At 46.1% G+C, this 17,107-nt stretch overlaps 1 protein-coding gene across 6 annotated transcripts in view; it reads right to left on the bottom strand.

Annotated features, from left to right (window-relative positions):
* The window catches only part of CUX1 (cut-like homeobox 1), a 460,382-nt gene that overhangs the window by 245,123 nt on the left and 198,152 nt on the right, over nt 1–17,107 (bottom strand). For 5 of the 6 annotated variants that reach the window (XM_006859667.1, XM_006859668.1, XM_006859669.1 and 2 more), the window contains one exon: nt 3,219–3,266. The exons of the other annotated variant lie outside the window; for it this stretch is intronic. In XM_006859667.1, the coding sequence (XP_006859729.1) occupies nt 3,219–3,266 (48 nt within the window). The remainder of the gene's footprint in view (nt 1–3,218; nt 3,267–17,107) is intronic. 6 annotated transcript variants of the gene reach the window in all.

Below are 17,107 nucleotides of genomic sequence, written 5' to 3'. Positions count from 1 at the left end.
TGGCCCCGGATTGGGTAGTGTTTCGTTCTGCTGTGCATAAGGTTGCTATGAGTCGGTACCGACTCAATGGCACCTAACAACAACATATGGGATTCACATTGAGAAGAGCAACTTGAAGATCCGGTCAGGTCTTAAGGGAGCAGTGAGCAGACGTTAAAGAGGAGGAGAACTCAGAAAAGGAAGACGAGAACAGCTACACAGCTAGAAGACTGGAACCAACGTCACCAAATGACACATGCAGAAACTGTTGAATTGGTGAAGAGTTTGCTGTTATTTCTCAACAACAACAGACAATGGACCTAGATTCTTCAAAGAGCTAGTGTCATAAGAATTAAGCACAAAGGTGACATGCAGAGAATGACCAGAACTCCGTGTCCTTCTTGAACCTGACTGAATCTGAATCTCAGCTGGGGTTGGAGGTTGCATAGGGAACAGGACCGTTATAAAAGACATTTGATGGATAATTGGGGAAACTTGATTTGGGACAGACTGCTGAAGGTTCCTGGTGTGGCACTGTGGGATAATGAGCTGGAATGCAAGGTCGGTTTGAACCTCAAGGTTGGTGGTTCAAGCTCACCAGCTGGCTCCTTGGAAACCCTATAGAACGTCTCTATGGGTTGGAAACAACTCCATGGCATTTAACAACAACAACTGTAGGATCAGCACTGGATTGCAAACCACAAGGTCAGTAGTTCAAACCTACCAGCTGCTCCTTGGAAATCTTATACAGGATAGCTCCGAGTTGGAACTGACTGGTTGGCACTTAACAACAACAATTGGACATCGTGGGAGTGCAGTGGATCTGTGAGATAGACACTGGACTACTGAAGGTCTGGGTTAAGCCCACTGTGCGAGAAAGATGAGGTTTTCTTCTCCCAAAATTTAGAGCCTCAGAAACCCTATGGACTTTGCAGTCCAGCGCATTAACCCACAGCGCCACCCCAGGACTCTATACAGCGTTGTTCTGAATGAGAACCGACTTGACGGCATTTATCAACCGCACTGGACATGGTGGAATGGCTGCTGGCTTTCTCAGGTTATCATAATGCTGTCCAGAGATGTCCTTATGCTTGGAAGAAGTGTGTGTTCAGTTAAGGAACAGTGCCAGTGGGTCTGCAGGTTCACTTACAAATGGTCAGCAAAAGAGCAAGACAACAATGTGCAGAGCATTAACAAGGGCTCACCTCACCGCACTTATCTTTCTACTTTTCAAGCATGTTTGAAATCTTTCAAGGAAAAATCAACAAAAACAAGCACATAAAAAAAAAAAAAAAAAAGCTTTGTACTATTTCTGCCAAGGAAATTCTAAGCCAAAGGTCTTACAAGACTGCTCAAAAGGTAAACGACCAGACACGATTAAATGTGGGTAGATATGAAGTAACAATTTGACTTACAAAATGAGGGCTCAGAGATATAATTGAGGAAAAGACTGGACAAGTCCTTCACAGACCTGGTGTCAAAAACTCTAGGCTTTACCAGGCCGAGAATATAAGGGATATTAGGCTGTATCCAAGCAGGATATTAGGACATAAAAAGGCACTATTTATAAATAAGCAGGATATAAAAAGACACTGGGGTGGTGCTGTGGGAGCTAAGGAGCTGGACTGCAAAGTCATTTGAACCCCAAGGTAAGCAGTTCAAGCTCACCAGCTGCTCCTCAGAAACCCCTACACAGTGTCGCTATGGGTTGGAACCGACTTGATGGCGCTCAAAACAAAAACAACAACAACAAAAAGGCACAGTGCCCTGTGTTTAAACACAGAGTCTCTAACCGACAGTTTGTAGTTTGAACCCACCAGCCACTCCGAGGGAGAAAGACATGCCACTTGGCTTCTGAAAAGCTGACACCTTTGGAAGCCCCATGGGGCAGTTCTCCACGGCTCCATGGGGTCATCATGGTCAGAACCCACTGGACAGCAATGGGTTTGGCTTTGTATTTTACCCTCTATGATCTTCAGGGACTCCCTGGGTGGCATAAAGGGTTAGGCACTAGACTACTAACCCAAAGTTTCCATCTGCCCAGAGGCACCTCAGATGACGGCAGGCCAGACTTCTGTGGAACAGAGTTCTCCTCTGAGACACGAGGGGCGCCAGCACTCAGAATGGGATTGCTGCTAACTGGCTGATCTTTAGCAACCACAGTCAGTGCTGTGTGTGTGTGCTGCATGGGTCCCTTGAATATGCTCTTCACAACTCCCCTCATTAGATCCCTCATCCTCTGCTATCACCTGTGTGCCCAAGAATGTGCCAAATAGGAACCACGACCTCTTATCCCAGGCAGTGTGGCTATAAGGCATCCCCACCTCACGTCACTGGCCTGTCAAACTGAACCGACCACCTCATCACTTCCCCACAAGCCTGTTCGCTCCCCATGTTCTCTGTGATTCCTCTGAATTGAGTCATTGCAAAAAAAAAAAAAAGTAATTCTTCAAAAGGGCTTCTAAAAACCATTCCTGATATTTTTTCTTACTTTCATATTCTAATGGGAGAAGCTAAATGTGGGAGGCAGTAACTCCTTACCAACAACAGTTCTGGTGTCCTAACATTCACTGCATCTCTATACAGAGGGTTGAGAAGGAGCCTGATGTCCCCCCACTTCAGCCCCCCAGTCCTTCTGCGGGCACTATTTTCACGGGTAGGTAGCCAGTGGTGGACGTCTCAGATGACTTGCTGCTGCCTTACCAGCCCCATCTTGATAGAGAAGAGCTCAGTCCTTCTCTGGTAGTGTCCAGAGGAAAACTCTTCCTTATACTAAATCCAAACTCACTCCTGTGGCTTCTACCTATTGCCCTTTAGGCCAAGTCTTGGGCCAAGAAAACTTCCTTTTCCCTCCTACAGCCTCTCTTATAAAAACACCAGATGGTCCCCATTCCTCACTCCGGCCTCACGGCAGCAGCAGTTCACTAAGTCAGGGACCAAGGTCTGTCCACTCCTCCATGGGAAAGCCAACCACACTGCGTGCTTCTCCACTGAATCCACTACAACGTCTTCTTGCATTTGAAGTAGGGCGTCTTCCTCCATAAGTTCTTTGATTGAAGATCTGTGAAGCTAACATTGTAAAACACACTATCTGCCTGGTCCTGGAGGTGCAGCTGGCAGGGTTCCACTGGGCTAAATACCTTGGCCAACAGTCTTTATTTAATGTGAACGAAAAGAAAGACCCACTAACTATGATGGGGGGTGGGCCCTCAGGTCATAAGTGCAATATAAAAGCTTACCTCCCCTTGGAAGCTCTTCAGCAGTGGCGCTACCTGCTTGCGCAAATCCTGGAGCAAGGAGGGATCAGGAAACAGCCATAGGAAAAGGAGAGAGAAGGGAAGACTGGTTAAGGTAAGGCTTCCTCAAAACAAGTTTTAATTCAATGCCGATAATCATTACATAAAGCAATCCTGGTTCTGCCAGCATCCCCTCATTCCTATAACATAAACAACGCCGACTGCCGCTCCATCACTTAATGAATGGAACTAGAATACCGGGTAAGATCTATGTACCATGTCCGATGAAAGAAAATGGGACAAGGCCCAAGCATCTATGTTTCGTACAATTGCAGAGGTGAATCTGAAACATGCACCCATCTGAAAGGGACTTGGTTTGATGAAGACACATACCTATCAATTTAACCATAATATAGGAATAAAGTAACGGCATTATTTCAGAAAAATAAACCCAACATTAAGAGAGACTATTAGAAGAAAGTTAGTCTTTGATCAAGAAAACGAGGCACAGGTTCACGGTGAAGGTGGCATGTGAGCTGAGCGGACAAGCAGGACTTTTATAAAAGGAGGAGAAGGTCAAAGCTCTCGATTCTCAGTCTACTTGTCTCTGCCCAGGCCACCTCTAATCCACCTCCCAACCCCGCACCCCCCATGCCCATAAAGCCCCTTGAGGACTTCTGATCTCAGCCTTGTCAGTTAACACGTACATTCCTGTTGTTATAAGCCACAAAGTCCCTGGTAAATTGTTACAGCAACAATTGTTGTTGTTGTTGCTAAGTGCCGTGGAATTGGTTCCGACCCACAGCAACCCTGTACAGGGTTTCCGAGGCTGTAAATCTTTACGGGAGCAGAACGCCTCATCTTTCTCCCGCGGAGCAGCTGGTAGTTTCGAACTGCTGGCCTTAAGGTTCGCAGCCCGATTCGTAACCACTATGCATAGGAAACTAAAACTCATCTTACTGGGCCCGCTGTACTTTGAGGAGGGATCAGGGATAAAATAAAACACTCCGAAGGAGAAGAGAATAGAAAGGGTGAGGAATGGCGGAGGGAAGCTGCTGATTTCCTCAGTCAGGGTTCGCGGAGCACCAGGGATAAACCCCTCGAATTCTTCGTTGGCACAGGTAAGGAGGCAGGAGGGATAAACATGGGCGAGGTCACTGTGTGTGGGTGTTGCGGGGTTCCGGGTGGCCTGACCTGGGTTACCTGCCAGGGAGTCCTGTGGGGGGAGAGGAGGGGGTGCATGAAGACTCCTGGACTCTCTTTGGGTGGCCCGCTTCCTTTCCGCCCCACACTCTAACAAGGACAAATCAGCAGGGTGGTTACAGGGAGCTACTTTGTTCTAGGCTGGAAACACAAAGTGATGGCTGGAGTGTGTTTGCTGTTTGTCTTCCAAAAAGGCTGACTTTGTATGAAGGCAACTCGTTAATGAGGTGTCACCGTGTTCTCAGCAGCAGGCTGCTAAGGTGAGCAGCAGCAAGAGTACCAGAGAGGTCAACAAGCCTGCGCAGTGGAGCCAGGCCAACCGGGCCCAGCGCACGTGCAGCCACGGCTCCTAGCAGCCTGGGCACCCAGCGATTTCTCTGCTCCAAGGGCCTCCCTCGGACAGTATGAACCTGAACGTTTAGCTTCAGATGTGACAAATGCAGGGAAGCAGCCTCAATGGCACACTTGCCTTTCAACTGCCAACAGAAACTGTGGCTCCTTCCAGGCCTGGGCTATGGGCCCGGTGACTGAATATAGACAAGTGACCACAGGTCCAACCCCCCCACCGAGGCACAAATGGGCCACCACTGCATTTGGAGAGTGCTGCCCCATAACATCAATGCAACCGTAACTTGCTTCAGAGCTTCTGTTGTTGCTATAGTGCTGAGTTTGTTCTGACTCATGACAGCCCTGTGCACAACCAAACGAAACTACGCCATCCTCCTCACTGTGGTGTTTGAGAGCATTGGTACAGCTACTGTGTCCACCCATCTCGCTGGAGGGCTTCCTCTTTTACACCGACCCTCCATTTTAGCCTAACATGAAAATGACTCCTGAGATATTTTACTTTCTGTTTTTCTGTAGTAAACCTGCTGCGCTCTGGTGTGTACATCTCAGTTGGGAGGAGTCCTCACAGCTCAGCCTGCTGCTGGGACGCACGCCAGGCCCCTGGTGGACTTCTGATCTCCAGCCCTGTTGGCTAAGGCATTTCTGCTGATAGAAGCCACTAAGTGTATGATCATCTGTTACAGCAGCAGCAGCACACGACTACACGGCCTCACATGGGACATGGTGTGAGGTCCTCACGCCCTCTCAGAAGGCCAGAGGGAGAGGAACAAGGACAATTCGAAACAGGGAGAGGAGAGGTGGGGGACAGAGTTAAAGCGTTCTCTGTAAGAACTTAAGGGAAGACAAGGCAGAGTGCCATGAGAAAGAGGGAGTCCTGGTGTGGTGCCGTAGAATAAGCACTGGACTGCTAACCGCAAGGTTGGTGGTTCAAACCCACCAGATGCTCCTTGGAAACTCTATACAGGGTTCCCATGAGTCAGAGTCCTGGTGTGGCACTGTGGGATAATGCGGTGGACCACAAGGTCAGTTTGAACTGCAAGGTCGGAGGTTCAAATTCACCTGCTGCTCCTCAGAAACCCTATACAGAGTCGCTATGAGTTGGAACTGACCTGAAGGCACTTAATAACAACAATGTGAGTTGGAAACAACTTGATGGCTTTAACAACAAGCCCAAACAGTTGTCAGTGACTGAGTTTCTGTTCTGTGCTGAGCAGCATGGTCACTGTATTCACTGACTTTTGCCCCTGACACCGTAAGGGACTGGTACAGACATTCCACACAGGAGACCGCCTGCAATTCAAGAGGGTCAGTACATTTGTCCAAGATCACACAGAGAGAAGAGATACGACACACTTATAGGATCCATCACCGTGACAAGTGTGGGTAACAGGGATGACATACAAGGGCCATCAGACAGCAACATGGGGGAGGGGCACATATGTACCAAAAGCTCAAGCCTACACACAGCGACCCTGTAGGACTGAGGACCAGCCTGCAGGCGCCAAGCTTCAAGGAGGTTCACCAGCATCACCCCCACTGTGGCCAAGTCCATTCCTACTCACAGTGACCCTACAGGACAGAGAGGAATAACCCGATACAGTCACAATCAAACACACACAAATGGACTTGTAGGTTCTGCAGGTCACCAGCTAAACATTGTTCTGCTTTTATCCTTGGCAATTTGAGAACCACCGTGCCCAATTCTGCTGCCTGTAAATATTAGACCCTATTTCTTACTAAACTAATAAGGAGCCAGAACGGGGCTGCTCAGTTCTGACTCGGACCTCAGACTGCCTTTCAGCCACATTTCGACAACCCCGGACTGAAGAAAAAGTGGTTTTGGGCAATCGAACATTTAGCTTAGGATAAGAAACTAAGTAAGTTAAGAAACGTAATAAACATTGAGGATCACATACTGAATTCAGTAACAGGTTTTGAAATTTCCTTGGATGCTGGCTCATAAATTGAGTAAAAACCAACCCTAACACATGAAAAGTTATGTCCTTGAGGTTATGAATATCCGGTATTTGTAGGTAAAAGCCAAAACAGTGCGTTCCAATCTGCTCTCCCTTTAGTACATGGCAAATAATAAGTAACATCAAAGGGATTTTCATTATTGTCCAAACCACTGATTCACAACTCAGTGTTTAGAGCTGAAAATTGACTGGCTACATGCTATTAAGTTTTTGAGGTAACGACAATCGCTGAAGAAAACCACTCTGATTTAAAAGCAAAACAGAAACAAACACACAAAATCCCATTTCATGTTCAGTTGCAAATGCAGCGGAGTGAGAGGTAAGGCTTACATTCCTGGACCCAGCTGAGGGGAGATCCATTTGAAGTACTCGGGGGTCTCTGGAAGGCTCTGTTCCCCTCTGTGCGGCCTCTCCAGTCCCTACTGCTCACATGCTGTGCCAGGGGAGTGTCGCAGTATCAGTTATGTGGATTCCATGCCTGAGCTGCTACACTATGGCCCATCCCTGTCTGACCTGGGAAGAACGGTTTACAGGACATTGCATACAGTTCAAAGAGCAAGTAGATGAAGAGCTATCAGCTTTTAATGACAAATGCATCATCAGAGCTATAAAGTGACCGATGTTTCATACTGAACAATCCAGACTTTTCTAGGTGATTTCCCAGTGATAAAACTCTATAGACTTTTACTCCACAGCGACTTACAGTGACTCCTGGAACAATCTAGACAGCATTTATAATTAGCAACTGCTTGGTTGCATCTCTCGGTGGGATTTCATTTTCTACGACTGTGGCCCAGGAGCTAGGGGAGGGGTCTTCCCCTGAACACTGGGTTGCAGGGTGAGGGCAGTGGTGAGCTGAGCCAGGTCACCTCTGAGAGGCTGAGCCCAGGACTTTGGCAGAGTGGCCAGCAGAATGCCCTGCTCCTGGGGCTGGCAGCAGTGACCACACTGGCTCAGCTGTCACTAGTTCAGAGTTGCCTCAGCTTAGGGGTCACGCCCAGCGTTTCCGGCGGCTCTTAGTTCACATATTCCCTACAGTGTTTGGGAAATGTTTATGGCTAAGTAGGCTGCATGGTACACAGCCAGGACTGGAGACACTAGCTTCAAGTGATTCTACTACTGACCTTGGCGTTCCCTCTCATTACTCAGGCCTCAAAGCAAGAAAACTATGCCTCGAAAATGTTTTCGGCGTTTGAAGAAAATCATTGTACAAGAGAGTGTATTTCATTATAGTTCATGCCACCGAATGGAAGATGGACCATTATTTTGTGCTACACCAAGACCAACAAAAGGCTGTTCTCAGCATCCGTTGCCCAGTCGTGTTGGAACAAAGTTCTAGAGAAGAAGAAAGAAATGCAATTCTAGAAACAGCAACTGAAAACACCGACTAGATCGACATCTAGAAAAAACAAGCCAAACTCAGCACCACTCGGCCGCCTCGGACTCATAGAGACCACACAGAACAGAGTAGCGCTTCTCCTTGGGTTGCCGAGGCTGTAAATCTTTACTGACGCAGACAGCCTCATCTTCCTCCCAAGGAGCAGCTGATGGTTTGGACTGCCAACCTTGTGGTTAGCAGTTTAACCCACAGCACCTGCAGGGGACGCAAAGAAATTTAAAAATACCTAATACCACAGTGCTGAGATTCCAGATTATACAGATGTCGCTGCTGGTCAAGCCGGCCCCCTACTCATGTGACCTCATTCACAAAGGACTGAAGTGTTGTTCCATCCTGAATCATCCTCATGACTGACTTTGGATAGGGCCACTGTGGTCCACAACATTTTCACTGGTGGATTTTTGGGAGCAGATTGCCAGGTCTTTCTTCCTGGTCTACTTCAGTCTGGAAGCTCCACTGAAACCTGTTCAGCATCAAGCCTCCACTGACAGATGGGTGGGGGCCGCACATGAGGTATGTTCCATTGCTGACCCACCATACAGATCTGGGTATGTACAAGCTGAACGGCATTACTGCAATCGAGAAATTTCTGTCACAAGTATTTTAATGCAAATAAAATTTCATTATACAAACAGAGTTCACTATGTGCAAATAGATTGTTGTGTTGTTAAGTGCCGTAGAGTTGGTTCCAAATTGTAATGATCCCATATAGGGTTTCTGAGGAGAGGCTAGCGGGTTTGAACTGCCGGCCTTATATTTGCTGTGGTGCTGTACAATAAGCAGTGGACTGCTAACCACAAGGTCGGTGGTTCAAACCCATCAGCTGCTCCTCAGAAACGTTATTCAGGGTTGCTGTGAATCGGAACCAACTCAACAACAATTAACAACAATAAAGATATAAAATTATAAATAATGTTATTGTTGTTAAGTGTCACTGAGTTGGTTCTGATTCATAGCAACCCTGTGTAGGGTTTCCCAGGAAGCTGTTGGTAAGTTTGAACTGCCAACCTTGCAGTTCAATGCTGACCCTCCAGTGCATAACAGCAGATCAGACACAGTACGTAAGTACAGATATAAGAACACCAGGGCAGACCTAGTGGCACAGTGGGCTAATGTGTTAACCGCAGAGTCAGCAGCTGGAATTCACTAGCCGATCCGAGGGAGAGATATGCGGCTTTCTGCTCCCATAAATATTTACAGCCTCAGAAACCCTGTACAGGGTCGCTAAGAGTCAGAAGAGACTCCATAGCACCCAACAACAACAACAACAGCAGCAGCAGTTTAAACCAAACCACAGCTTTCCTAGGAAGTAATGGCAAATGGGTAATTTTGTTAAGTTAAACTGCAGTGAGAAGATTATTTTCTTTTCTACAGATTAAAACCCAAATACTGAAGATGTCCAAAAGCATCTGGAGGCTGATTCTTTACTCCAACATCTTCAGGATTCGAAAATATCCTGCTGATGGCGGAATCACCTTGTCTAACCAAGGAGAACCTACACAGAACATCATTTCTTCACCTGGTTTTGACCATGGACATTCTTACTGATAAGTCTCTTCTTGTACAAAGAACTTTCATCTGTGTCTGCCAAGTGCAGCGTCACTGCCACCACCTTAAAAAGAGACATTCTTCTTCACACTTCCTGAATTTCCTTGGACGTCATTTCTGAGAACTATTAACCACCCCGTCATGTCATGATATATCGTGTCACAGGCCAACTACAGAACTCAGTTTAAAATACAGTTCAAGAGAAATGGAAGTTTCTCTTTGCTCCAGGACACTGAGACCTTCCCTTCTCATTCCGTCATCAGGATGAATCAGGCAGTTACCAAAGGAGCATGGGACTGTCTGTTACTTTTGTAGGTGAACACACACACACATACTTCCTGGCCTTTTGGAGAGAAAATGGTGATTTTAAATGGCATTTAAACTCAAGTGTTAAATAAAAAACATCTTTCCATACAACAGCAGTGTGTCCTGGCAATTTCTCAAAGATTTTGGTTCACAGATTTGAGAAAATTCCATTAGCGTTAATTATTTATCAGCAGTCAGTTTAGGTTCCCACTCTTGACCTATTTTTACAGAGTATGGGCCACCCAGCAACAAAATAAATGAAGAGTCTTTTTCTACAATGGTTGATTTTCTGAAATAACAGAAATCTACTTTAAAGAAGAAATGAAACCCCAAACATGTAATTACCACAATATATAACCTGCCATGCTGCTTTGTTGAGGGATAAAACACACATCTTCGTGAGTTTTTTGGTTATTAAATAAGATTATCTTGAAAGGGATAAACTCACTCATGCTATAATTTCTCCCCATTTAAATTTCTTTGCTCCATTTGAAGCATGTTCTGTATCTTGGCAGGAACCCTCTAACCCTGATGGATGTGCCTTCAGCACTGTAGCAGGTAGGATGTGGCTGCATGGTGTTGGAGGGGGGCAGGGCAGAGAGGAGGAGGATTCAGGTAGGAGCAGAAGCTTCCTGGGACAGCCTGCAGGCAGTGCAGGGAGACCCCAGGAATCTTGCAGCAGGAACCACCTCTGAGTTCCAGAGCAGCTGGGGGTGGTGGTCCCTCAGCAGGAAGATTTATTTGATGGTAAAAAGTAGCAAGTTCATCCAGTTGGCTGATGCCCAACTTTGGACCTTAGGTGAGAAGGTTGAGGGCCGCGCAAAGAAGGCAGAAGGAAGGAGAGGGCAGTTTCCGAGTTCTTAGGGCCACCACTTCAGGAAGAACCGGCAGCTGGAGGTGGCAGCTTGGAGACAAAGGAGATTACACAGCATTTTTCACAGGGCCGCCCAGGTTCTTTCACAGGTGCACGAGGCAAAATCAGCTTTGTTCTTTGCCTTTTCCACTTTCACTCTCTCACAAATGGACACTGGGGGTTTTCCACAAGCTCCATGATGAGGAAGCACGGGTGTTGTGTATTCATTCCCGGGTCTTAAAACATTTCTGTCTCCATCTCCAGCACAGTCCCTATCGATAGATAACCTGTCTATACTCAAAAGCTCCCTGGAGTCCTCAATGAAACTTAAATGGCCCAAACGTCTGAGAAATGGCTGCATTCACGTCACTAAGTCTTGAAGGTGAGATCTGCTCAAGGTCACTTTTCCGATCTCAGCCATCCACTCTGACCAAGTGCACGTGTGCCTTGAGACAGCTCGGCAGTGAACCCAACTCTGTGTCTCACTGGCATCCACTCAGGAGACCCTCAGAGCCTGGGCTCATGTCAGCCCTGCCCAGTTCTGAGAGCCATATGTCCTGGGACAGCCGGCGGAGGCCAATTCTCGGGATAGGTGATCTTTGCCCATAGGTCTGACATGTCATTTTCTAAATAAATGCTCATGCCTAACCTTCTCAGTTTACTGTGGAACTTGGAAGCTGCGGCTGTGAACTCTCTCTCTCTAACATCAGTAGATTTTCATGTAGAATCACAGTTGCACAAAGATAGGAACCTCATGCTTTATTTGTATTTTAATTTATTCAAAGGCCTTTTGAGTATTTAATTGTGTGTCAGAGTAGATCAGGGAGAGAAAGAGTCTAGGTCCCTGACCTCATGGAACTTACATAGTAAAGCGAGTGACAAACCCCACGCAGATTTCTCATTCTGCTGTGGGGCTCTACAAACCTCAACTCCATTCTTAGTGTCAGATCCAACACTAAACGAAGGTACAAAATAGATCCTCCTTCCTGACTCATCACTGAGCTAACCCTGTAGGGGAGCCAGCCGTGGTGAAGGGGGTTCACCTGATAGGTGGGGGGCATGCCCTACAGAAACCTTTCCATTCAGAGACTGAAATGAGCCCAGAGATGGGGCTGCCACTTTTGCCACATCTCATACTCAAGGGGTAATTTATTCAGATCATCTCAGACCCTGGTAATTGCTAACCAATTGTAGTATTTAAAATAAGAATGCAGACGAAACCGTCAACTTGGGACTTGAACTTGCAGAGGGCCAGCCGTTGAAAGTAATCACAGAGGTAGGCATGGAGGCACATAAAGGACACGGTTAAAGTTGTGGAAATGACAAGGCACGCAGATGCCAGCAATCGGGGATGACTGACTACTTAACAAAATATGAGGAAGGAACACAACGGCCTATTGTTGTTGTTGTGTGCTGTCAGCGACCCCACAGGACAGAACAGAACTGGCCACCAGGTTTCCGAGACTGAAATCTTCATGGTAGCAGATCACCAACACTGTGGGTGTTGATTGTAGCTCCAGGTAAAATTAAATTCTTGACAAGTTGAACCTTTTCTCTGTCTAGCATGATTGTTGTTTACTGGCCTAGTTGGGAGGATTTCTGTTTTCTTTAACATTAAAGTGTAATCCCTACTGAAGGCTGTAGTCTTTGATCTTCATTGGTAAGTATTTCGCTTTTAGCCAGCCAGGTTGTGCTGATGTGTCTCGAAGTGGCTGTAATGGGGTTTATTTCTAATGGAGCACCTAGTGGGTTCAGACTGCTGTCCTTTCCAGCAGTAGCTAAGCATTTAACCTCAGGCACTGTTAGCAGATGCAACCTCAACCGTGAGCCTCGGGGGGCTTCTGAAGAGTCGGATGACAGACATTAATTAATAGAATCCCCATTCACATAGAAAAACCTCAAGTGTGGTTAGTTCTAGGAAGAGGAACGGTGTGGGGCTAAGAGGTCAACCTGACCCAGGATGGGGAATGAGTGGGCTCGCCTGTGGAAGGGGTGGCTGAGCCCAGTTACAGAGGATAAGTAGGGGCTAAATGTTGCTGTAGTTTGTTTGTTAAGTGCTGTGGAGTTGGTTTTAACTCACAGCGACCCTGTATGGTGTTTCCGAGGAGTGGCTGGTGGGTTTGAACCAATCACTGCCTTATGAATAGCAGTCCACTGCTTATCCTACAGCACTATTAACAGCATAGAACCTAAAAACCCACCGTCTGCAAGTCGATTCAGACTCACAGAGACCCAGGAGGACAGAGGAGCACTGGCTTTGTAAGGCTTCCAAGACTGAGTCTTTACAGGAGCAGACAGGCTCATCATCCTTCTAAGGAGTGGCTGGTGAGTTTGAACTGCCAACCCAGTGGCTAGTAGGCCAATGCTTAGCTCACTGCACTGCCAGGGCTCCTTTAAACAGGGAATTTAAGTGAGGGGGGAAAAGTGGGAAAGGAGACATATGTTACAAAGTGTTTACAGCATGATCCCAATGTTTTAAAAATGAAAAAAACATACACACACAGACATACAATGGGGGGTGGGGAGGAAGGCAAGAAATCGACTCACTGTAGCCTTGTTGTTCAGTGCTGTCGAGTAGATTCCGACCCACAGCGACCCTTTATAGGGTTTCCAAAGAGCAGATGGTGAGCTTGAACCACCGGCCTTGCAGTCTGACGCATTTGCCCGCAGCGCCACACCACCGTATGTACAACAGAATGAAACGCTGCCCAGGCCTCAGCGTACTCACAATTGTTAAGTTTGAGCCCATTGTTACAACCAATGTCCATCCGTCTCACTGAGGGTCTCCCTCTTTTTTTCTGACCCACTACTTTAGCGAGCATAATGTCCTTCTCCACGGACTGGTCCCTCTTGGTAACATGTTCAAAGTACACGAAACAAAGTCTTGCCATTCTTGCTTCTAAAAGGAGCATTCTGGCCGTACTTCTTCCAAGACAGATTTGTTTGTTCTTCTAGTAGCCCAAAACAACAATATTCTTCGTCAACACCATAATGCACATGTACCATGATGCTCCTCTACGGTCTTCCTTACAATCTAGCTTTCATATGCCAGCCTATAGGAAGTGACTGAAAATACCATGGGTTGGGTCAGACACAACTTAAGTCTTCAAAGTGGCATCTTTGCTCTTTAATATTTTAAAGAGGTCTTTTGCAATTGATTTGCCCAATGCAATCGGCTGTTTGATTTCTGGACCACTGCTTCCACGAGTGTTGATTGTGGATCCAAATAAAATGAAATCTTTGATGACTTGAATCTTTTCTCTGCTTATCAAGATGTTCTATGTTGACCTGGTTGTGAGGAATTTTGTTATTTTTACACTGAGGTGTAATTCATGCTGAAGGCTGTATGAAGTCTTGGATCTTCATCAGTAAGTGCTTTGAGTCTGCTTTCGGTAAACAAGGTTGTGTCACATAATTCCACTAAGTGAGTAGAATGATGGTTTATTTTTATTTTCTTTGGATTTAATTCTCAAATGCTCTTTTAATAAGCTGTATCGTTTTAACATCAAAACATTCTTTTTGAAATTAAGGATGGGGATCAAGTGATATTAAACAAATTTAGGAAGATTTCTAAAATGAGAAAGGACCTTCAATGACAATCCCCAGACACAGAAACGCCTAAGCAGTCAATTACACAGCAAGTGCAGGGCTGGACATCGTTTTAATTTGTGAACAACCCAGAAGAAAAGAAACAAAAGAGCCAGGTTGATGTTGTTAAGAGCCATCGGGTGAGTTCTGACTCATAGCAACCCCCATAGGATTTCTGAGGAGCAGAGAGTGGGTTTGAACTGCCAACCTTGTGGCCAGCACTCGGGTGCTGATCCTACAGCACCACTAGTCTAAAATGTATAAGTTATACTCTACATGTATTTATTCCAGGGGAAAATAGGTTATAATACATGTCAGAAAAACCTACTGGCCCATCATCTGCTTTATATATTTTTGCTCATATAAAACACTAAGCTTACATGCTACAATACCCAGTACGTATAGGATAGTCTTACTTGCTTTAAAATAGATAAGATTTATGATCACAAACACTTAGGAAGACTGAAAGTAACATGCAGTCACAGGTAGTTCTTTACTTATTCTACTGCATGCACTTAGCAGATTTCTAAAAGGAATATCCTTTCTTCATATACAGTCCCGATCCCAGGACTGATCAGGGAGAGCTGGGATACCACCTCAAACCAACCCTAGAGGGCCAGGCATGGACAGACACAGCCCCCCAGGGCACAGATTTGATGGTGATGACTCCACAGGCAAATAACACAAAACAAACACGGGCTTCACTAAGGAGGCATGAAAGCTTAAAATCTGATCTCAATCATTTTCCTTCCAGTTCTGGTTGTAGTTTTCCTTGGTTCCCCAGCCAAATGCCTTCAAATTTATTCATCATTTGCGTGTATGCAACTAACTGACCTAATAATAAGTTGCACGGCAAAGATCGACAGGCAGTCTCCGGGCTACAAATGTCTGACTTACGTACGATCTGTAATTATGAGCTAGCCCCTCCATCCCCAACCCCCACCCCCATCAAGCCTACTGGATTAACAATTGGAAGTATATACAATGAATGATCTGTAGTAATATGCTCAGTATCACTGTGGTATTATGATGTTAGAGGGGACTGAGTGTATCTGGGAGCCTTTTTGGTTTATGCATAGACAGGTACACTGTTGTCTTAGGGTGGGTTCTCTAGAGAAGGAAAAACCAGCGATGCCATTTTCATACACTGTCTAGTCATTTCAACTCAAAGCAAGCCTCCAGGGCACAGCAGGGCTGCCCCAGGGATTCCGAGGCTATAAATCTTCACAGAAGCTTTTTCTCCTGTGTAATTGCTTGTGGGGTCAAATCACCAGCCTTCCAGTTAGCAATCCCATGCTTAACCCACTGTGCCACCATGGCTCCTTATATGAATAGATGACGTGGCTTCAAAAAGTTTGTTGAAGAATCAAATGAAAAGACAATGGATTTTTCCCACGAATTTTCTGAGGCCCCCTTGTATAGAAACAGATTTACTTTGAGGAAATGGCTCACACAAGTCTGTGGGTCAGGTGGAAGGCTGCTGGCTCACGTCCCGAGAATCACAGTTCAGAGGTTGATGAGTCGGAAGCAGAGAGGAGAGCTGGTGTTCATACAGACTGCATGCAGGCCACACCCCCAAGGAAACGCCTTGTACCTCAGATCCATAACGGAGGATCATGGTGTACACCAAGCTGACACATAACATTAGCCATCACAACTGCACACTAATGTATATATTAAGACAAACATTTGACTTACTGGCACTATTCAAACATACCCACATGTTTTGACTTATGCACAAATTTGACCCAAAGACTGACTTAGGGAAGGAACCACACTTGTTTGAAATCCGGGGGCTGCCTGCACCTTCACCTGGACTTAATCCTCAGCACATACTGTTTCTTAATGTTCACTAGATTCACGGTGCTGTTAGGAAGACGAGCTCAGGATAAATGATGGGAACTGAGACTTGTAGAGACACAGTGCTTGCTCAGGAGTGCACTCAAACACCCACGGAAACGGGCCTTCATGGACTGGATGGTGAGCCACACTCGGCCAGAAGTCCTCACAGATGTGGGACCCAACCAGGGATACTGTAACTTGTACATGCTTTTGCCCTCTGTAGAAAATACATGTGAAATGCAGACCATAATTTCTTCATTTCTAAACAGACTTATTTATACCCGATGGATGGAAACCAAGTCTATGAAACACATGTGGGGGGTGCTTCAAAAAAATTCATGGAAAAATGGAATGAAAAGATCATAGAAGTCTTCCATGAACTTTTTTGAAGTCCGTCGTATGTGACTTGGTTGGCAACTAGGGGAGTTAAATGTTTGAAACAAGAGGCTTCTTGATGGACCACTTCCTCCACCTAGCAAGTGTGCCAGGGCAGAGAGACTCCCATGGCCTTGCCCTCCTCCTTCACATCACCATTCCCAGTGGCCGACTCACATGTTGCTAGGATGAGGTTCCAACTTTACTCAACCAACGAACATCCATTCAAGGCACCTAAGAAGCGCATCCTTAGCTTCACCCAGCAGGTCTCACCTGTTCAGAGATTCAGAGCAGGGAAATGCTGTTTCTAATGCCAGGAGAGGGCAGGAAGAGAAGGTGGCAAACTGATTGTAGTCTAGCTCCTGTGACTCTCACTTGTTTTTCTTCCTTAGCTCAGCGTGTGTTTGAAAAGTGTTTTATGGTGTTGGTTTGGACATTCCACCTTGCTCAGCAA

The sequence above is a fragment of the Chrysochloris asiatica genome, unplaced genomic scaffold (assembly GCF_000296735.1).
Source record: "Chrysochloris asiatica unplaced genomic scaffold, ChrAsi1.0 scaffold00034, whole genome shotgun sequence".
NCBI classification, from domain to species: Eukaryota; Metazoa; Chordata; class Mammalia; order Afrosoricida; family Chrysochloridae; genus Chrysochloris; species Chrysochloris asiatica.
Note: the sequence above shows the minus strand (reverse complement) of the source record. Positions and strands in the feature narration are given on the sequence as shown.